Consider the following 23,599-nt stretch of genomic DNA (forward strand, 5'->3'; position numbering starts at 1 on the left):
ATTAGCTTGCCCGGGAAAGTTTATATTTCTGTTTCGAAATGTATTTCAGATTATTTCGGGGAAAAAAACATTTGTTTATGGGAAAACATAATAAAATATTTTTTCTACTTCTGTTGCTAAATCACCTTAATTTTGTGATGCAATTTAAAACTAAACCAAAGTTGTGTTGTTATTTTATAAAATTTTTTATTTAATTTTTATATCTTTATTTTTGCTGTTATAACATTGAAATGATTTTAAGTACCCAGTTATTCTGAGGACTAATTTTACTTATCCACTTCCTTAGAAATGTTAGTCACAGGATACGAAAATAACTACCTGAGTTGAATAAGGTTCAGAATATTAAGAGACAACTTTATATCCTTCTAACTGAACGGTGTTATATGAAATTCTACAGAATCATGAATACATTATTTTTTTTATATAACAAATAAAATGTGGCACTTTTTGAGCTATATATTTACATTCAACTCTTGGAAGATGCTTCGGTACTTGAAGTCATCGATACTTAAATGCAAGTCATGTTAAGATTTTTCACATTTATTACTGCTGTTGTTCAGTTTTGATGAAAATACCACCCTGTGATGCCACAATATGCATTACATATGTTTTCTAGCTTTTAAAACTTCTTTAATTTCATAAACTTTTTTTTTAATTATTCTGCTTCAAATTTTAATTAAATTAAATCAATTGTTTAATTTTTATTACAATTTATAAAAAGCGAATCTAAAATATTTTTTTCTTTTCTAAGCAATCCATGCAAAGGCTATCTTCTTATTTTAAAACTAATATAAGACTCATTATTTACTGTCATGACAAAATACGAAAACAAAAATATATTTATAACTTTTTATTCCTTATTTTCTACCACAGAAAAAAAATTGCAGTTACAAGATTATACTAATTCTTAGTCTTTTTTGCGATTCGCTCTCGCCAAATTATTTTCACATTTAATATTCATTATGGAGGGTGGGCTTTATTTTTGGCTATATTATCTTTAAATAACTCGCCAACCACGGATTTTTCCCTGTCTGTTGGGAACAATTCATTTACTTTTTATTCGTAATTATTGGTGAAGGACTGGGGGGCCTCTTGGCCTCTCAGTTCCCAACCGATAAATAACAATCTTAACAAAAATTCGCAATGCTGAGAATGATTTTTTTTAACCCTTCAAATGACTTCTTTTCTTTATTTGTATATTTTTGAATGTTAGCCGCATTCTAATTAAATATTTAGTTAATAAGATAAATATTCCAGTTGATGTCCAAATTGAAATGCATCTCAAACGGTCAAAAGTATGCTTAATACTACAACGATGCTCCCTGTGCGAATCCACTAATTGAACTGATCACCGCCTTCACACGCCCTATTCTCTTAACTTCAACCCCATATTATTCAACTGTGAAGAGCAATATTAAAGGCAAAATTTACTCAAATTACCCCTAACCACTGCTGATCTCGCAATTTCTGATGAAGAGATCATTGAAATTTTGATATATGGGCACTTCAACGAGGTTTGAAGAATATTGCCATTACCTAGGCCACATTACAGTCATTGAGGGGAAGCATTATGAGCATGCATTAACCAGAATCTGAATATTTGCATTAACTTATTTTAAATTTATCTAAACTTTTTCTAACTCAGTTTCGAACATTTCATTTTTATTCATATTGATTGTTTTCGCCATATGAGGCTAGTAATCCAGAATTTCGCTGGCTCAAACTATGTTCATCTCATGAAGCCACGTTTTTTAAACATCTAAGTACATACTATAGTGGAAAGGACTAGCTCTAAATCCCAGGGTCAGCTGAACGGGAATTGAAGAAGTAAAAATGTTCCTAACCGCAAACAATACAGTGAATTGAATGGAGTGACTACTGCCGGTAATTTTATCTTATTTCTAGAACGAAAATTTTAACAGTACATTCCATGTACTATAAAAGTTAAGAAAGGCAAATTTAAAGATGGTTATTAGTATTACTTTCAGTTTTATAGTTAGTATTCCTTTCAGTTTTATAGTACTTTTAGTTTTATAGTTATACTAGTTTCTATTTTCTAGAAGAGTGTCATTTAGCTAAAAATATCATCAGAAAGTTTAATTAGAGCAGGTTATTACTAATGATTTTTTGACAAATAATTTCATTTTGTAGATTAAAGGTAATTTAAAATTATTTTCTTAATTTTAAAAAATTCTTCCATTTTCGTTTATGATATTTTTAGAAAAAAAGGCGAGTTTATAATGCCAGGAAATATTTTATAATAATATTTTTCATTTAACTTACATTTTTAAAATAATATTTTGGATTCGACATCAGAAAAAAATTTGAATTTAAAATCCACTGCAAGTCAATAGCTACCCAGTCTCCTATTACTTTTTTTTAATTTCATACATCTATTTTTTTTTCTTAATTACAATTTTTAATTGATTTTTTCTTTTACGTTTTTAATTCACAAAAAAACAATTATCGGATAAATGATTTTCACAATGAAATTTTGATCTTATAGTTAAAACATTGCTAGTCATTTAATTTGTTTAGAGTTAATACGTTTTTACATAAGCTGCGTTCGGCAATCTTTAGAATGTGTTTTATAAATGAGAAGTATGAAATTAAGTAGTTCATTTACTCAAAATCATTCGTTTGACTTTAAAATGCCTGCTCAGAAAGGCAGTAGATTGTATCTATAAAACGGAATTTAAAACAATACTGATAATAAAAAATTCACTTTTTTTCACTGCGAATTTCCGAAACTGATTATAAGTAAATAATAAGACCGGAATAGCCTGGTTGGTAGAGCACTGGGCCCATATCCAAAAGTTCGTGGGTTCGATCCCATCCGGCCGAAGACTCCCCGTGTAGCAAATGGTGACTGATGCACGCTAAATCTGTCAAGTCGCAAAGCCCTCCATGTTCCCATAACAAATCAATACCTCTGGGGGTACTGATCCAGGAGTTTCCTTGCCTTCTGGATTGGTTCAAAAATACAAGGCTATGGAGTTGGACATTAGTAGTCGTAAACCCAAAAATTGCGTCGGCTGTTCAACGACGGATATATATATATAGGAAAATGCAAAAACAAATAATAGCATATAAGAATGACTAAAAATAAAAAAAAAAATCATTATTTAATTTAATTGAACTTTATTTTGATTACCCTTGCACTTTTTTTACTAAATATCTTTAGTTTTAACACATAATTGAGGTAGAATATTTATTAGAATATAAATACATCAATTTTCCATAAATGTTTGCATATTTTTACTTGGTTTTATAAATTATGCTAAAAATGAAGAAAAAATTTTTAACCTCCAGTTTATAAACGTTGCTTTGCTATTATTTATTAAACAATTCATTCCATATAGAAAAGCCTTAAACACTGTTACATATAAATCAAAAAAGAAGCATTTATCGTAAAAACTAAGAACTAGTAGAAAATTTCTACAAGTTTAGTCAACATTATACAAAACATTAATCTCTTAGAAACCACTTACGACTATCTTCAGAAAACTTTCATTTCCTCCCAATTCTACAGTTTCCATAAGCTTAAAATACAAGATTAAGTTTTTCATCGTAACAACGTTTAAAGTTTCCCCTTCAACTTCCATTCTTATTTTTCTCATAACAAAATTTTACGAAACGCTATTCGTGAGTTTGCTATTACGACCGTGTAAAATAAATGAAGTTTACAAAATATCGTCGTAAACTTCCTGGAACTGCAGAACTACCGGGGTTTTTTTTCTCGAGTCAAAACTTAAATTTAAATTTATGTTTCTTTATTCTTTTCCTTCGTCCCAAAGATTTCACGTTGCAGTAAATGTGATATGTTCGGTTATTTTATTCTGCATTATTTTATTCATCCTAGAGCGGTTGCTTCATTCTGCATAATAAACTTTGAATCATAAACTGAATTCTAAAACTAACCTTAATGTTTTGAATATAATTACGCTATAACGTTTGGAACACTATTGGAATAAATAAAAATATATTCATTTTTCACTGAGAAGAGAAATTTTAAAAAAATATGTGTTTGGGAAATGCTAAATTACATTATTTAAAATACAACATTTAAATATCTTTTACTTTTAAAATGTATACTAATTTTATTGCAATTTACCTACCACCTGTCCTTTTTGATATTTAATTACTTTAAAATATGCTTACATCTAAAAATTCTAAGAAGCTTGTTTTGATACGATTAAATATTACTTCGCAATTTTAGTTTTATAATTATGCAAGTGCAACAAACAAGTTTTTAAAATGCAGATAATAAGATAAATAAATAGTTCAAGGAATAATTATGATTACTATAATTATAACTAAATCTCATTCAAAAATGCCTTGGAAAATAAGACACGCTAAACAATATTTCAAATCGTAAATTATTTTTCATGAAATAATTTCCCTCAATGTATATATATATATATATATATATATATATATATATATATATATATATATATATATATATAGAGAGAGAGAGAGAGAGAGAGAGAGAGAGAGAGAGAGAGAGAGAGAGAGAAAAGATTATATCCTGTTTTTTCCGGTTTTTTAAATAAAATTTCATCCTTTTTTTTCTTTTTCTTTTTTCTTTAAATTGTTGTTTGTTATTTTTTTACTTATTTTCCCCCCTTTTTTTTCTATGTCTATTATTTTTCTTTGTTTTATTCTTCATTTTAAACTTATAGATGATTGTCTGTCTATCTGTTCCGTAAAGTCACCTAAATCATCTGACCGAGGGCGATGAAATTTGCTATACGAATTGTTATGAGAACTGGTAATGTCACTGTTGACATTAAAACATTCTACTAGAAACCATTCGAACTGGATGAATAATCTCCACCATTTAGCAAAGCGCAGTTTTCAAGCATTATCCAAAAAAATTCATTGTTGCATTATAAACATTCCTTAATAACTTTTGAAGGTTTTCACTGTCTAGAGTGCTGATGCTTTAACAAAGTGCTGCAATTTGAAATATTTTGCAATATTTTTTCATTCTTTTTCGTTATATTGTACGTATATATTTAGAAAACTCGCATAATAGTGCGTTTTTGCGTAAGTGTGAGTTATTATAAGAATAACATTATTAAAAATTAATTATATTTTTATTTTAATAAAGAAGCCTACGAAATCTGAAAGGTGAAAAAAAATTATGAAGAACTAGACTCTAACTAGATCAACCTAGATCTTACCTAATAGTTTAAAGCACCACCATACATTCAATTTGTTTCAACTATTAATGTTTTCTAAGCTAGCATATAATTATCAATGCATAATATGATGCATAATTTCATGTTATGAGGTAAGAAGTTCAACGATAATAGATAACCCAAACTTATTTCCTAATTGCATAACAAAACGGAGAAAAATGAAAAGCATTGCAGTGCAAAATGTACTCTTTGGGGAAAAATTCGCATTAAAATATGCAGTATTACACAAGTTAATTTTAGACTTGCATTCATGAAAGAAAAGAAATCAATTTACAAATATAATGTTACCGAACATTATATTTATAAATTTAAATTGCCAGATAATTTGACAAATTATTATTTTTGCACTTGATAATTTGTTATAGTATGATGTCTTATGGTTCATAAAAAAACATCAATGTTAAGTCACTTTTTGTTCATTTATTTTCTTTTCTAGAGGTTTGCTACAGGAGGTAGGACAGCATAAGATGATATTTTTTTTCAGCCTGTAACCAATAGTAGCATTTTTAATAGTAAAGGATGTTTAAAAAATTTACAATTAAAATCTATCAAAAATATTAATATTAATAATGTAAAGCATTTCACAAAATTTACTTCCGAAATGAAGAAATATTTTCCTGACGATTTCAAGTATTATGTGAAATTTAGGTCTTCTATATCATGTTTTCAACCAAGAAATAATAGAATTTGAGTTTTTGAAACAATAATAAAATTTATATTCATTAGCAAAAATGAAACTTATTCGATACAAAATAAATCCGAAATAATTGAATTAATAATGATTAAGTTTTATTAGTAAAACTATTATAAAATATTATCGATCATAAAATTTGTCCCGATTGAATAATGTTTAATAAAATACCGAAATTTCTTATTAGAAAGACTAAATTCTTGATTTTTTTAAACAAATCTTTAGAAGCATTTGTTTTAAAAATAATTCGTTTATTTCTATGAAAATGCACAGGTCTCTACAGTTAGAAACCTAATAAAACAGCCTGAAAAATAGTGAGAAATATCCTGAAAAAAAAAAGATAAGAGTAGAAAGATAAGATAATTCATCTTCTATCAATTTGGCATATTTTTTTTATTTAAAGACAGCAAAAACACAGCAGTACAGCAAGAATCACAATATTGCCTTTTTATCCCTTTTTTATTTTCTTTTTTTAACCATTTTGCAATATTTTTACATTTTTTTGCTAAATAATGTATAAACAATATTCAGGAAGTGCTCCAAATAGTGTGTAAGTGCTCAAGTGTGTGTTATTAGAAATAGCATCAATAAGAAATTATTAATATTATTTAATCACTAAAAATTATTAATAATACTGATTTGTTTAAAAATGCTAGAAACATAAAAAGATTCTGAAGTACCAGTTACAAACTCGCTGTTATTTCTATAAAGCTCCACTGACTTCTGTATTTAGCAAACGAATGTAATGACCCGAAAAAGTAACATGTAATATCCCTAATAAGAGACAAAAGTGATATATATATATATATATATATATATATATATATATATATATATATATATATATATATATATATATATATATATATATATATATATATATATATATATATATATATAGTATTCTATCCTTCTGATATGGTCAGCTGTAAAATATTGCTTCCGAAAGGATTAGTAAATTGCATTTCTGTTACTATTCTGCAATATATTTACATTTTTGCTGTCAAATAATGCGAGAAAATATTCAAGAAACGCACTAAATAGTGTGTTGGCTCTACAGAGTGCGTTATTAAAAAAGGATAATTAAAAATTATCAAATTAACAAATTATTGTAAATTAATGCAATATTATTAATAAATCAAGATTAGAAGCATAAAGCCTAAAAAAATACTGAAGTGTCATTTATATAACTCAAGTGCTCTCTAAATTAAGCAACCGAATGTAACAACTAGAAAAAAAGGGATGAATATCCGGTAAAAAAAGTCACAAATCTTGTTAGAAGGAAGAATTTTCTGACAAGAATTCATCTTCCATTCCTATGGCATAAAAATACTTCGTTTAAAGTAATCTACCAAAACATTGTTAACCGTACAACAAAGCTGCATTTTTTTTAAAACAATTTCGCGATATTTTTACATTTTTTTCTTTAAATAATGAATATAAAATATTCGAAAAACGGGCTAAATAATGTTTTAGTACTAAAGTGTACGTTATTAAAATCATTATCATTGAAATTATTAATATTATTAAATTAATTAAAAAAATATTAATATTATATATTAATTATGAAAAATGAAAATAATGAAGTACCAGCTGCAATCTAGTTATTATTTCTATTTATTTTAAATTTGGCAACATAGTATAGCAACCTCAAAGACTACGAGATATATCCTGAAAAGGAGACAAAAAAATCAAGTTAGAAAAAATTCCTCTTCTATACCTCTGACACAAAAATATTTTAGTTAAAGTCAGCTACTAAATATCGCTGCCGAAAGGATTACAAAGCTACATTTTTTAGATCATACTGCTTCGTTTTTAATTTTTCTTATTAAGTAATGCGTATGCAAAAAGTGTTTTAAATTGTTCATTGTTACTAAAGTACGCGTCATTAAAAACAACATCAATAAAATTTCAAAATTTTAATAAGTTAAATGATTGGAAACATATAAAGCCTAAAAAGGAAATATCTAAGTATCAGCTACAAATAAATCGCTTATTAAGGTCCACTGAGCTTTGAATTTAGCAAGCGAATATAACAGCTTTTTTAAAAAAATAACGAGGATTATACAGAAAAAAGATTGTTACAAAATAATTTTTTCTGATAAGAATTAATCTTCCATACTTCAGTTGGAATCAGCTACAAAACATCTCCACCGTAAGGATTACAAAGCTGCATTTTTGAACCATTCTGCAATATTTTTACATTTTTTTATGAAATAATAAGTATATAATATTTAGAAAGCGTGATAAATAGTGATTTTGTACTAAACAGCGTTATTCAAACACGCATTAATAATATTATTAAATTAATTAAAATTATCAATATTATTAATTAATTAAAAATGATTAGAAACATATAAAATCTGAAAAAAGTACGATCTACAAACTCGCCTTTATTTCTTTGAAAATCCACTGACCTCTAAATTTAGAAACCTGAAAAAGGAATAGCGAGAAATAACCTGAAAAAAAGACAAAAACTTTGTTACAAAAAGAATTTTTTCTAACAAGAAATCATCTTCCATCCCTCTGGTATAAAAATACTTCAGTTGGAATCTGCTACAAAACATCTCCACCGTAAGGATTATAAAGCTGCATTTTTTGGACCATTCTGCAATATTTTTACATTTCTCTGTGAAATAATAAGTATATAAAATTTAGAAAGCGTGATAAATAGTGATTTTGTACTAAACAGCGTTATTCAAACACGCAATAATAATATTATTAAATTAATTAAAAATTATCAATATTATTAATTAATTAAAAATGATTAGAAACATATAAAATCTGAAAAAAGTTCGATCTACAAACTCTTCGAAAATCCACTGACCTCTAAATTTAGCAGCCTGAAAAAAGAATAACGAGAAATATCCTGAAAAAAAGACAAAAACATTGTTACAAAAAGAATTTTTTCTGACAAGAATTCATCTTCCATCCCTCTGGTATAAAAATACTTCAGTTAAAGTCAGCTATCAAAACATCGCTACCGTAAGGAAAACTTCCTCTCCAGAGATTTAAGAGTACTTTTGAGATCATTTCATGGAGCGGAGGACTTTCGATCGTCGTCACTTCGCTTAGAGGATAAGGAAGATAGACTCCCTTTTTCCGGAAAATCTCTTTAGCAAGGGAGATCTATGGTGCAGATTTCAATCTTAAAAATTGTCACAAAACGTTTCTTTTCGATTAAATTCGACGAATCATTCAAGGTGAAACTTGAGTAAAGTACGTTTAGAATTAAAAAGATTCTTAATACCATTTCTTGATTTTGTTTAAAACAATTATTTGAATTGTTGATTGGATCTGTGTTTCTCATCCGCGTACCATTGCAACTTAAGATTGAGGATACCGTTTTATTTGTTATTTCTAATCCAAGAACAATCTTTATACCATTGTTTGATTTTATATAAAAGAATTATTTGAATCGATGATTGAAACTGTGTATCTCATCTGCATATCATTGCAATTTAAGATTAAGTATACCTATTTATATGTTATTCTCTTATAACGTCTTCACTATCGCTGTCCATATGAGCGGACCTTAGCTTCTTAGTTTCCAATAACACGCTATAAGAAAATTTATAGTTTTAACCTCATTGAAAATTATGGACGTTTATGCTCTCTCGGGATTCCAATAGATGAAAAACACGAATGTTATTTGGGTAGAATTCCACAAAAACAGAAGTAATTTTCGAAAAATGAAGCTAAATCCGCGTGCTCGAAAACGTAATTTATTTTAATATTATATAATTTAGTTATTCTGGAAATATTTTTTTTCTTTTGACTCAGTTGTTCTGTGATCTATATGAAGCTCTTAAAATTATATTTACATAATATTTAAAAATAATAGAGGCAAAAATATACAGGTCCACGCATGTGGACTTTGGTACGTAAGGCGAAATTTATGACATCGTAGTAGTCAAGTGGTAGTTATTTCACTTCTCCTTAATAATATTCTTAATGTGTATTTTAATTAATTGTTTTATGTTACAATACATACATACATGTAATAACTTTAACTTTTCATGTATTTTCCTATAATTTTGAAATATTATCACCACGTATTAAGTATTTTTTTTAATAATTAATGTTAGATTCCAATCAATGATCATTTATTTTACGTGGTTTACATGATTTGCGTGGTTTACATAATTTTTAAACAAAGATTCATTGCAGTATGGCATTTTACTGAGATAAAACGTCACATTTTTTAGAATTTATTTTTTTTTTCTAAATAATTATTAAGTCTATTCATCGTTGCATTTAAAAAGACAATAATGTAAAAATATGCATGGATGTTCCTACTTAGGTGCAATTTTGAGGTCTACTCATGTGGACCTCAGAATTTATTAGCCCCTTGCAGCAAAATTCATATTTCGCTTATCAAATTATAACTTACAGCAGTAATTTAAAAATTCAAAACAGTATTTTTTCTTCTTTTTTTGGTATATTCTTTTATACTTCAGTATGAAGACGTTAAGGCAGTAGTATAATATTTCAGCTTTGACCAGACGATAAATTTAGAAAAAATTAATAAATATATGTACCAATGAAGTTCTTGGTTTTAAATGGAGGTAATATTGAAAATTAAAAGGTGGGGTAAAGAAGAGAAGCCAGCAACTGGGACGCATTTTCTCTTGTTTGTTATGCGTTTTTTCATTTGATAAATTCATACCTACCTTATTTATAGATATAATATCAGAGTTTGCAAATTCGATTATTCTTAAAGCCTCAAATTTAAATGCATGATCAGTTCTTTACAGTAGGTAAAATTTTGATACGCTCACACATCTTTACATGGAAAAAAATTGGTTTCAAAAATCAAGTTAATTTCAGATAAAAAGCTAAATTTTTTTCTTCTTATAAATCAATCCAAGGAATATTTTAAGGCAATATAGATAAACGAAAAAGTCTTAATGTTAGAAAATTTGTAAATTAATCTGTTCACCCGGGTCCCATAGTTTTATGCTTGGACGAACATATTGGCCAACGGCATGAATATGTGGTATGCTTTACGTTCAATAGATGACACTTCAGCTTTATAATTGGTAATGTAAAATGAAATCTGGCAGTAGTTAGAGTACATAGTTCTAAAATAAATTGGCTGTACTACCGTTGTTTCTTATAAAATGAATTGTGTTGTTTCTAATAAATTGTGTTTAACTCACGGCCATCGAACAAAAGATGTGTTTGCAAATTTACAATATCTTAATAATTTGGGAAAAGATAAACATTCTGAAATAATTTCGTTCCTTTAGAAAAAAAGAATGCTTGCTATAACTTCTGTAAACACTTTCTAAATCATTAGCAATCCTTCAAAATATTGCCATTATTTCGAAAACAGCTCTTTTGTCTTGTTTATAATAACAGGAATTAAACTTCAAATTTCGCGTATGCTACATATCAAGACCGTAAACAGTAAAGTTATTTTCTTTATCCTAAACAATACACGCTAATGAACCAGCTATTTTTAATTAAAAAAATGATTTTTCGATTTTAAAAATGACTCATTATATATATATATATATATATATATATATATATATATATATATATATATATATATATATATATATATATATATATATATATATATATATATATATATATATATATATATATATATATATATATATATATTAAGTATGTACGACGTACATGAGTTGCAGTGTACTAGGTATATGTTACAATTTTATAACATGTTGCTAATTACTTTCATGCACTATCAAAAGATATCTTAAATTTACGAAAAAAAAGCTTATGTTTCAGTATTAAAACGTTTATTTTACAGAAAAGCACTGTTATTTAAAAACAGCCGTTTGTTGTTTTTTTAAGCAAAATACGTACTGTTATTTTAATTAAAAAAATTTCGTTTCTTTAACAAAACAAAATACTCTATAATATAACATCTCTGTAAATAGCAGCATTGTGGTTGGTGAAATCCACGAGCAGAATTCGTACGACCAGTCAAACTGGGATTCAAACCAGGGACACCTCATTGGGAGGTGAGTCATCTGTTCTTTGAGCTATAGGAGCTGTAGTATTCATTATTAGAAAAAAAATCTTAATATCTCTTTATCTTAAAAGTCTCACAGAAATCATATTTGAGTAAAAAAATATTTAAAACTATACTGACTCACCCTCATAAAATAGTCTTTCAACATAACCAAAAAAAATCTAACATAATAAATCAGTAGAGTATCATTTTGAAAATAAAATCAATTAGCAGTTTTATTTTTATGATGTTTAAAATCATAAAATAATTTCTGAAATGCAAAAGAAAGTATAGAAGAGCAAGTATCTTTTCTTATAGTGGTTAAATGCGGTAACTGTCCACTAAAACTGTTTTATAATGTCAATCACTCGTTGAAGTTTAAATTTATGATACATAATTTTTAAATATTTTAATTATGAAATTATTATTATAATTAATGATATTATTATTATTATTGTCACTATTGCTATTATTGTTATTGTTATTATTATTTTTTCTATGTTTATTATTGTTACCATCATTATTATTGTTACCATTATTATTATTATAAAAACAACAATTAACTTTCTCAAAACTAATAAGAAGAATAAATAAATAACTTTTAATTTAATTTAGCATTCTTCTTCTTATTATTATTATTGTTACTATTAGTATTATTATTGCGAACAATAACAATCAGCATTCACAAAACTAATTAGAGGAATTAAAAAAATAACTTTTAATTTAATTTAGCATTCTTTATTTTAAAAAAGTAATTTAGTTTACTGAGTTTAATATGAATGTAAAATATTTCATTCAAATGCTTTTTATTTCTTTTAATAAATTAAAAATAAAACAAAAGATATACAAAACTTTTGAGTTTGCAATTAGCTTAAATCATTTAAGAAAACTCTAATTATAGTTTTAAAATTATTCACTAGATTTCATTGCATTTGGGATTACTAATTCGTTATTTATATTTCTAATTACCATATCTAAATTTTTTTTAAAAAGCAGCATAATAATTGAATTCTACAAAATCATGCTTTTGCCTAATAAAGAAATTGGTAATTAAAAATTCAAATCTGTGAAGAAAATATGTTTGAATTTTCAATTCAAATCTACATAATTAATATGAACCAATCGTAAGTACGAATGCTGATTTTCTTCAAAGAAAAAAAGAGTTTGTTTGCTAAAAATTGTGTTCTTATGTTTTATTAATGATTTCAAAGAGTTTGGATATTTCCCAACTTCTCTTCGAATAAATTAAGCTCTCCAAATATCAGTGCAAACAGTCTACTTCAAAGTTTTCGGTGTGTTTTTTTTTACCTCAAATATTGCAGTAGATGATCAGCAAGCAAAGAGAGCTTTCTTTATCTGAAACAACTTCAAAGTATTTTTCTTTTCCCTTTTCGATTTTGAATTACTACAAAAGCTTCAAAGAGCAGCGCGAATAAATGAATTCAGAATGATTTCCTCTTTTGTTGTGCTTGCATTTTCATCAAAAAATCCCCAAAAGCCTTAGTTTAATGTTTACTTTCCTTTTAAAATAAACAACACATCATTCCGAAAGGGACTCTTATTCAAAATTCCGTAAACTTTCTACAAGTTTTGCCAATTTTTACTTTCGCATCTTTGGTATAAATTCGTTATTTCTCACTTAGGCAAGATTGCCAAAGATTATTAAAAAATACTTTAAAAAAAAGAATCTCACATTTTGGAAAGTTTAAGTGACTATCATTGAATAGTTATCTAAGATATTTTAGGTTACAAGATATGCAGGTTATAAAAGGCAAAATATGTCATAAATATGCTTAGAAGCATTTCCTCTTTGGTATAAATTCGTTGTTTCTAACTTAAAGATTATTAAAAAAGTTTTTTTTGAGAAAAGAACAATCTTATATTTTTGGTTTTTTAAATGACTAACATTGAATAGTTATGTAAAATATTGTAGTTTTACATTATATACAGGTAATAAATAGTAAAATATTTTATAAATTTTCTCTGAAACGTATTTTTTTGGTATAAATTAGTTATTTCTCACTTAAGCATGATCATTAAAGATTATTAAAAAAGTTTTAAGGAAAAAGAAGAATCTTACCTTTTTCGCTTTTTATGAGACTATCATTGAATAGTTATCTAAAATATTGAAGGTTACAAAATATACAGGTTATAAAAGGCAAAATACTTCACAAATTCACTTGGAAACTTTCCAGCGTGTTATTGATATTTAGAAATAAGTGTAAAAACAGACTTCGACATACAAAAAACTCCAATAGTCTTAGTTTATTGTTTACTTTCCATTTAAAGTAAATAACACATTACTTCAAAAAGGACTCGTAATTGAAAACTTTCTTCAAGTTTCGCAAATTTTTACTGATTTATCCTTGAAAGTAAATTCCTTATCTGTCCCTTAATCAAAATCAGCAGAGATCATTAAAAAATTTAAAAAAAAAACAACAGAGTAATATTACATTTTGCTTTCTTGAGAAACTTTAATTAAATGGAATTTTCAGATGTTTATACACTGTGAAAAATTTTGGTGGTGTATAGTTATCACCTTTTTCAGTGTTTAAGTTAAACTAAATTCATTTTTAAGTCAGATCTGTTATTTTCATGAAAAGATTATATAAATTTACAAAATAACAATTGTTTGAAAGAATTAGATGAAACATATTATTAAAAATGTGTTTATTTTTTAATCCAAAAGTTTTTTCAATGAAGTCGAAAACTGATTCTAATAAGCATGAAAATATGTGTAGTCAGTAAATAAAAGAACAAAAATTAAATAAAACTATAAAAGTGAAAAAGTAAATCATGCATTGTAAAAATTTTTAGTTTATTTCAGAGCCAAAAAGGGTGGTAACTATACACCATGAGTTTTTATAGTGTGAGCAACAAGACATATAAGCAATCAGATATTTAATTTTTACAAAGTAAATTATCTGTTTTATAATGCTGTTCATAATATTTAGAAATCTTAGATGCGTCATTAACGTTTTAAAAGAAATTATTAAACTTATCTTCTTTTTCTTAAATCCACCGAAAGTCTCAGTTTAATGTTTATTTTGTCATTAGAATAAACAATACATCATTCTAAATTGTAATTTAAAATTCTAAACGCCAAAATTCCTTCCAGTTTTACTAGTTTTTACCGACCCATCTTTGAAATAAATTCATTATCTGTCACTTAAGCAAGATCGATACGGTTTGTTGAAAGAACCTAAAAAAATCAACAATATCACATTGTGGGCTTTTTAAGTGATTTTAATTAAACAGCAGTCTCAAATATTCTCGACCAAAAATTAATTTCAAAAGTAACTTTTATGAAGAAAGAAATGACCCCACCTGTTATTGAAAGGGTGGCTAGTGGTTCGAACTCAGAGGAGCAGCCCCTATTCAATGACCTTCGTAATCATGGAAACCATAGCTTAATTAGGTCTAGTCTGCTTTTCTCCCCTTTGCCTTGCGTCACAAAATTAAAACTCACTGTAAAACTAATTTGGAAGAATTGATGGCTGGGCTGGTGTGATCTCTTCCTTAAACTGTAAACAATTCATCGACGTTGTGAAGATTAGTTTCTGTACCTTTCATCTTTTAACTTTGAAGTACAAATTGAAATTTGAAAGAGAGAGTTGTGTATCTTATTTTGAGAGACTTTTTGGTGTTTCATCACAGTCTTTTAATAAAGTTGACTGAGTATCAGCTTATGTAGGAAATACTTCATAAACTGGGATTATAAATCATTAGCTGCCCTATTAAAATTTTATATATATATTATGTATAAAATACAGTGACTATATAAAACAACGCACAATCAACCTTAATTAATTTTGATGTAATAATTAAAATTTTGATTAGGGAGTTGCCATTTTCATGGTTTTAAGAGCTAGTCAAATACATTATAATTCATGAAAGCTAACTATTTTGTCATCACGTTTGCGTAATTGAATGCAGAGTTTAAGGTGGTGAAGGTGGTATACGCGATAGCGTTTTTCTATAAAAATCTATGAAGAATGTTTATTTTGTTATTAATTGTGGATAATAAATAATTTTTTGAGCAATAAAAATAGTTTAATTTTTTCTCGAATTTATGGTAGGATATTCTGCAGAATTTGATGAGAAAATACCATTTACTTAAAACATGGTTGTAAAAAAAATAATGAATATGTCAATTTTTTTTAAGAAGAGGACGAAAATTTAGTGTATTAAAATCAAGATAAAAGATAATCAGTCCATTTTATTTCGGCCAATCAATTATATCTATTCATAGCATACCTAATAATTGAACACATCTGTGGGAATAGTTTTATTTAAATCGTCATGAAAAAAAAATGCATCATGGAGTTTCTATTTTAGAAAATAAAAAACTGCATAATGGGTTACATGACGTAACTACATAGAATCTGAAATATTTGATTGAAATTTATGTTTTCAAGGTATTGCACCAAAGTGAAAAATCAAAAAGGGTCAAATGAGCAAAACTTCACACTCAAGGTACTAAACTTCACACAATGGTATTAATCTGAATATGTTGGATGCAAAAACAAAAATTAATAAAATAGGAGAAACTACTTTTCATTACAAAATATAAGGTTGTCGAATCTATTCACCAATATAAAGTCATTTATTTAAAAGCATTATTATTTATTGGATTTATTTTAATTACGAATAATTGCTATAATTTACAGGATTTCAAACTGCCAGTTAAAAACAAATTATTTCAGTGATTAATATTTATAGATTGATTGGTACACTGTATAAGATTTTGGTGTATATTCTCTCCCAGTTATTGCGTTAAAATAAACTAAATTTATCTTCAAGAACAGTATTGTAGTTAACATGCAAAATATATGAATAAAAATTACAAAATAACAGTTGTTTGAAAGAATTAGAGGAGATATATTACTAAACACATTTTTATAAACGAAATGTATTAGTAATATAACCATAAATTGAGTCTAATGCTCGTGAAATATTGGTTGTCAGTAAACAATTGAACTAAAAATTAATAAGCAAATATATAAAAAAAACTATGACAGTAAAAAAGTAATAAAAAAACGCGATTTCACTGTAAAATAATGTTCATTTACCTCAACACCAAAAATGGTGGCAACTATATACCAAAGTTTTTACAGTGCACCTTGATATGCATTGGATGGAAACTGCAACATTATTCACTTTTTTACAAATTAGTTACTAACTTGATTTTCAATAAAAAATATAGAAAATGAAAACCAAGAAACTGTAGTCAGCAGTAACTGTTTTAATTTCTATTTGTTTAAATCTTAATTTAAAATCAAGATTTTCTATTCTAATTACAATCTATATTATATCACAAAATGATGTCATTAGGTATAATTAAAGCAGTTTAAAAGACTTTGCTATTAAATTATTTTCAATGTTCAAAGCACGTCATGGTAAAAATATATACAACATAAGCGCTTTCTTATACCTGTAGAATGATCTGGACAAAAGTTATTTCACTGAAACAACTTGAAGTGTATTGTAGCTATAACATTTTTGTTTTGTTAAAACTAAAAATTAATGTTTTCTTTTAACTTATTTCTCCAACTCATTTATATTTTATCAGCTTTACCCGCATTCACTAATGCTTGAACACTAGATTTTTCATCTCTTAGTATTGATTAGGTGGTAGCAATTTCTTTTTCATTATCATTGCTAAAATACATTTCAAATCTATCATTGGAGTATTTTTTGCGTAGAAAAATGTTTCAGCTTATTCTAAGTAATATATTTTTACGAGCAAACACAGTTTATAGTTCGTTGCACTTTCCATCAAAAATATTGATCGATGAAAAAGGTTTTTCGAATGAAATATTACCTCTAGGTCATAAATGATGATATTTTTTATCTTTCGAAGTTTATGGTTTTAATCTTGAATGCATTATGCAACAACGTTTCAAACATTTTCTGTACTTGGTCGAATTTGAAAAAAAATATTTTTATATAAATCATGTTGCTGTTTTTCTTTTAATTTAAGAGAATTGCCTGCTACGGTAATTGCAGACCATCAAAAAAAATAGCATGCATTAATGTAAGAAATGGTTACACTGATACATGAGAATTGAGTTCTATTAAGAAATGCAATTGTAAATCCAAGAGCAAACCATAAACTTAAGGCTACGATTTAAAATCTTAAAGAAAATTCTTGCAAATTATTAAGAATACAAATCTGAAATAAATTCAGCATGTAATCATTTTTTTATAAGTAATCATTTAGTATTATAAAATATTACTTACATTACAGGCTAAGCAGCATACTTCACACACTTCCCTTGCTTTAGCTACGAAATGAGGTAATTCCATAAAACGTGCAATGCATTTTACCCTGATTTATCCCTATCAGCCACTCTTTTTTCCCCTTCTGTTTTTCATCTTTTTTCTCGATCGAAGACTGTGGTTTTTCTAGTTTCCAAATTCTCACAATCTAATTTTTGATACAAACAAGCTAAATACAATGGTAACTATCATTTAAGTCTACGTATTTTGAAACATAGCGTAATCTAGAAAATATGTGTGATAAAAAGTAACACATGACAATGGCTGAATGTAAGAGGCCCAAATTCAACTTTAGGATGCTATAACATTTTTGTTTCAAAACCTCTACTATATGCAGAGAGACGCCAGCCATAGTTAACAGGGAGCCTCTGTGGCTCATGAGATAGGGGGCTCGCTTCCCTATGAGGCGACCTAGGTTCGATCCCAGAGTCGGATGGTTGATTCACATTCAGTCCGAGGCTCACACTGACTACAGTGCTGACATAAAATATCCACAGAGGTAGACGGATTATGGGTTCAAGTTCCTCGTGGTCTTTCACTCCATGTAACGTTAATGAGGGTTAGCCCCATCAAAAAGTCCTCTACGAAGACGAATTTCTCCCAATATGTGATCCAGGAGAACCCTTGTCCTCTGGATTGTGTTCAAAATTACGAGGCTGCGGTGTTAAATGCCAGTAGTCGTAAACACAAAAGTTAGGTCAGCTTTTTAACGACGGTTATAAAGTAAAACATAGTTACCCAGGAAAATGTTTTTAAAATGTTCTCCACTAAATTCTTCAATTGTTTATGGGAATGTTCAGTAAATAACGATAATTATAAACAAATATTAAAGAGGCTAAATGGTGTTAGGGAGCTGTGACGAAACTTCATTTTCTTTCAAAATAACCTTATTGTATACTTACAGGCACTAACCGTAACAACGTGGAAAAATGCTTTCAAAATATCACTTAATATAGGCATCAATTAAGTTCTTCAGTTGCAATATGTATGTACAGTAAGTACTGCATGCGTATGTACTGTAAAGAATAATAATTAACTATAAATAAGAATGAGGCAAAAAGTTTATGTTAGAGATCTTTTACGAAACTTTATTGTCTTTCAAAACCCTCTATTATATATTAACAAACGCTGTCCATAACTACCAGAAAAAATTTTCATCAAAATGCATATACTAGTTCTCTAATTCTAGTTCTCTTATTGTTACGTACGTTTAGTTAAATGATAATGAGGATCGAAACTTTTATGAGGCTGAAATATAATGTTACGAAGCTATTTTATAATGTATTGTTTCTTTCAACTACATCCTACAATATATTTACTATGAGCCATAATATTCTGCTAACCCTGAAAAGTTATCAGTTTTAAAAATGTCTTTTTCACGAGTCCTTCATCTAAATTCCTCCCAATATGTTTTTTTTTTTTTTCATTCTTCGGATTTTTACGAATGCGTTTTTGATTAAGTAAAATTAGTCTAAGTAGCTTCTGTTTCTTATGCAATTTGAAAAAAAAAATAATTTTCTACACTATGAGAAGCTGTGGAATATATTTGGAGTAGAAATCGGGGGAAATCCAGCAACCTTAATTCGATGCCAAGTGGAAGCATATTTTTGAGCAAATTACACTATCTTTAGTTCCCTTACATAACATTCAACTCAACCTAAACTTGCTTCAATTTAGCACAAATTTGTAAAATATTATGACTATAAGAACCCACATTATTATTCAATGTTAAATCTACTTTTTTCTAAGAATGTATTGTTATACACCTGGTAAGAATTAAATCAACGAGTTCTCATTTTTTAATTACGAAGTCGAAAAGTTTATTTGATTCGACAACAAGACATTAGCTCTAATTTGCTTTCTTTTTCTTGCAGCATATGGTCCAGACCCAATTACCCATGTCCTATGCGCCTCAATATGGGGGAGGGGCTCAGCAGCAGCAACAGCAACAAAATGGCGTGGACCAGTCAGCACAGCAATTGAGAAATGAAAACAATTGTTCAAAAGATACTTCCTTTTCTGTGCCAGTTATCACGAGCAACGGTGTAGAACAACAAACAGTGAGTATAATTAAGACACGATAATCTTAATACAAAAGATTTACTTTAAAATCTTAATTATGTAAGTAAGAAAATTAAAATCAGATTTTGCATAGGTATATGCTTAATTTATATTTTCCAGTAAATAAATTTTATCCTACTTGCAATGTATCTAACTTGCAGTATTAAACTATGTTGTTATTTACACTACATCTTCAGTGTCTAGTGGGCTAAGAATATTACTTACCCAAATGCAAAAAATAAATCGTGAAATACACTATTTTATTTTCTTGCTGCAAATAAAAGAATGTGATGCATATGTTAAAATATTAGTCCAAAAATTTAACTGTTTTTGTTTACAGACTCGATTAATGTATTTTATAGAATTTATGTTTGATACCCCGCTGTTTTATCATTAAGCATAATGTGCTTAAAATTAAACTAGGAGTTCTCGGATGTTCGACTTAACGAGCCCGAATAAAATTTCAAGTATATATTATTCAGATCAAGGGTAAGAAATTTCCACTGAAAGAAGTTTGAAATGTTTCAAACAGATGGCGCTGGTACTGCTGAAATAATTTGCAAGCGATACAAACATGCATGAAACGCTTTCATGGTAAAGAAATAATATTTTTTATTCTTTATATTTTGAGCAGTTATCTTTCTTTCTACTGCGTCAAAGCACCACCTGAGGTTGAATTTCCGAACTACTTTTTTCAATATATAATAAAAATTAAAAGTTATTAAAAGTGCGTATCCAAATATTTAAATATTTTTTAAAGTTGCATTTGTTTTTGTTCTGCTAATAAAGAAAAACTTCTCTTATTCAAACAAAGTGTATATTATTCGTAACATTCGATCATTTTTAATTGTAAGAAAGCATAAAAACTGCGAAAAAAATCAATTTTTATATCACTAGTTACTAATTAAAATAGTGTATTAAAATTATACAATGAATTTAATTATCACTGTACTTTTTCGATAATAAAAGTTCATCGACAACGAAATTAATTCCTATGAATTCTCAGATCCGACCCTTAGTTTACATAGTTTCTCCTTTATTTTAAAACAAAAGGTATGCTTCTGAAAAGAACATTATTTTTTTATAAAAATTATATTAATTTATTTTTAAATCGTTTCATTATTTAAAATGTTCTATTTCCCTGCTAAATAAAATGTTAGTTTAATTAAAAAATTCCCTTATACAGTGGAATGGCATTTTAATATCTTTAGTACTTATCTTAAGAAAAATGAAAATGGTATTACATTGAAGTCATAACAGTACAGTTTTAAAAAATAAAATATTTTTTTAATTAACAACTCTTATAATATCTTTACTTGGAATCATATGATTAAAAAAGTTGATTAAGGATTAATTGGAAAATAAAAAAATATTTGCTTATTATAAATCTGATGTTTCACTTCGATAGCTTATTAAAGTATTTGGGTATAGCAAGTATTTTGGAAAAAGCTTATTTTGAGTATGAAAGTACAAATAGATAGTATCACTAGTCTTCTTTTTTTCCTGTTTCATACCTAAAAATAAATTTAAACCTTTATAAAAATATAATAGATACATGAAATTTTTGGGTGAAAGAAATAGGATGAGCACAGGTAAATGCAAAGGCAACTCAAATATGCTTTTATTTAATCATTTCATTATAGTTGGAAAGCAACAAATACGAGCAATATCCGGAACAGTTCGCTTCTACTAGTAGGGATTATTTGGGGAAAAGTGTTGCAAGATCTTTAATTAAGTCTTATTCGCATGTTTCAAAGGGGAACATTTGCAATTTTAAGTTGTACTCTTCCTCAAAATCACACAATTCTTACTTCACGACGAAAACAAAGTTGTAATAATTATTTCTAAGAAATGTTTAAATCTATTTTTATAGAAAATTGTTCGAGAATTTTGAGAAAGCTTTTCATTCTGTATAGTGATATAAGAAAGAGAGTTTAGATTGAGAATTATTATAGAAATACTCGTTAGAGGTTTTTATATTGCATGCATATAATTTTTTTAATATCAGTTGACTTAGATATTTTTAATGACTGGTGAACTTTAAAGGGATACGATAGGGCGTATACCTATAATGATAAAAATTGACCTTTTTCTACGTACCTTTTTTCCGCCTCTAAGCAGGATATTGGTTCAGTTTTTTTTTTCACAGAGTATTTACATATACATAGTTACACTGTGATAATTTTTAATACATGTCTTTGGCAGAAATATTTTTTTTAAATTATTGACTAAGAACTTTTAATTTTTTTTTAAAAGTTTCATCAAAATTCTTTCATAACTTATAAAGTATTCCTATTGCTTCTGTTTAAAGTAGTTTTCAAAATAAAATATAGATGGCAGCACAAAGTTACGTGATTAGTAAATGTTAATTTTTGTTTCCTGTATTATGTAGTTCAGGTCTCTATGTTTTTTGTCTCAATAAAGTTGTGTTATTTAAAGCCGACATGGTAATTTCAAAGTGATTATTTCGCAGAGAAGAATATCTTTTACATTTTGTGGCGCCCAACGTGGGGCACCCGAACAGGGACATGCTGCGATAACGTAAAAACGTTGTCGCAACATAGGACTGATATAATCTCAAATATCACCGACGAATTTCAAAGCGATATCATAAGTAGTTTCTTAGAAAAAGGTACATCGAAAAATGTTAGTTTTAGCATTATTGATATATGGCCTAACGACTCCCCTTAAATAACCAAAAAATATTAATAAAATACTTTTAGTTCAAAAATCATATTTTGCGTTTTAAGCAAACCATTATGGGAAGGCTGAAATTTTAAACTTTATTTAAATTAACTCGTCAGTGCACGCAAATTTTGAGGAACGGGGAATAGCTAAATAGAAAAAATTTAAATATTAAAGCAGAAATGATAATATGTCAACAATTGTAAAAAATACGAGTGATTTTTACATCATTGATATTAGAAATAATTATCAAAATATTAAGATGAAAACATTAATTAAAATTAAGATTGAAAATTATAGTGAAATGTTATTCAATAACGTTTTCATAAAGAGAATGTCTAATTGATCTCTATCTGACGTACTTTATAGCGTTTCAATTTTATAACTCAAAGCTTATAACTAGTTAGAGATACAGCTCTTAAAACTCATGCAATAAAATTATCGTTACCTTGCCCATTTATTAATTCTACCATTGGCACCTTGATTTAACTATGTACGTACGAGGGACAATCGAACATACCCTCATTATGTGCACCACTCTTATTATGCACCCTTGTCGTTCAAAGTTGTCTGTCCTTTGCAATTCGTCCTATCACTTGTATTTCCCCACTTTTCTGAGTGTTACACTAAAAACTGTCGACCTGGAAAAGTTCATTGACGACTTTGTTGGTCGAAAGCTTCCAA

At 27.4% G+C, this 23,599-nt stretch overlaps 1 protein-coding gene across 3 annotated transcripts in view; it reads left to right on the plus strand.

Moving 5' to 3' along the window:
* LOC107444238 (RNA binding protein fox-1 homolog 1-like) overlaps positions 1-23,599 on the plus strand; it is a 311,515-nt gene that overhangs the window by 247,937 nt on the left and 39,979 nt on the right. For all 3 annotated transcript variants that reach the window (XM_071177682.2, XM_071177681.2, XM_071177683.2), the window contains exon 2: positions 20,044-20,229. In XM_071177682.2, coding sequence (XP_071033783.1) covers positions 20,047-20,229 — 183 coding nt within the window. In that variant the 5' untranslated portion in view covers positions 20,044-20,046. The remainder of the gene's footprint in view (positions 1-20,043; positions 20,230-23,599) is intronic.

The sequence above is a fragment of the Parasteatoda tepidariorum genome, chromosome 2 (genome assembly GCF_982258835.1).
Source record: "Parasteatoda tepidariorum strain Cologne lab strain chromosome 2, Ptep-v5.0, whole genome shotgun sequence".
NCBI lineage: Eukaryota > Metazoa > Arthropoda > Arachnida > Araneae > Theridiidae > Parasteatoda > Parasteatoda tepidariorum.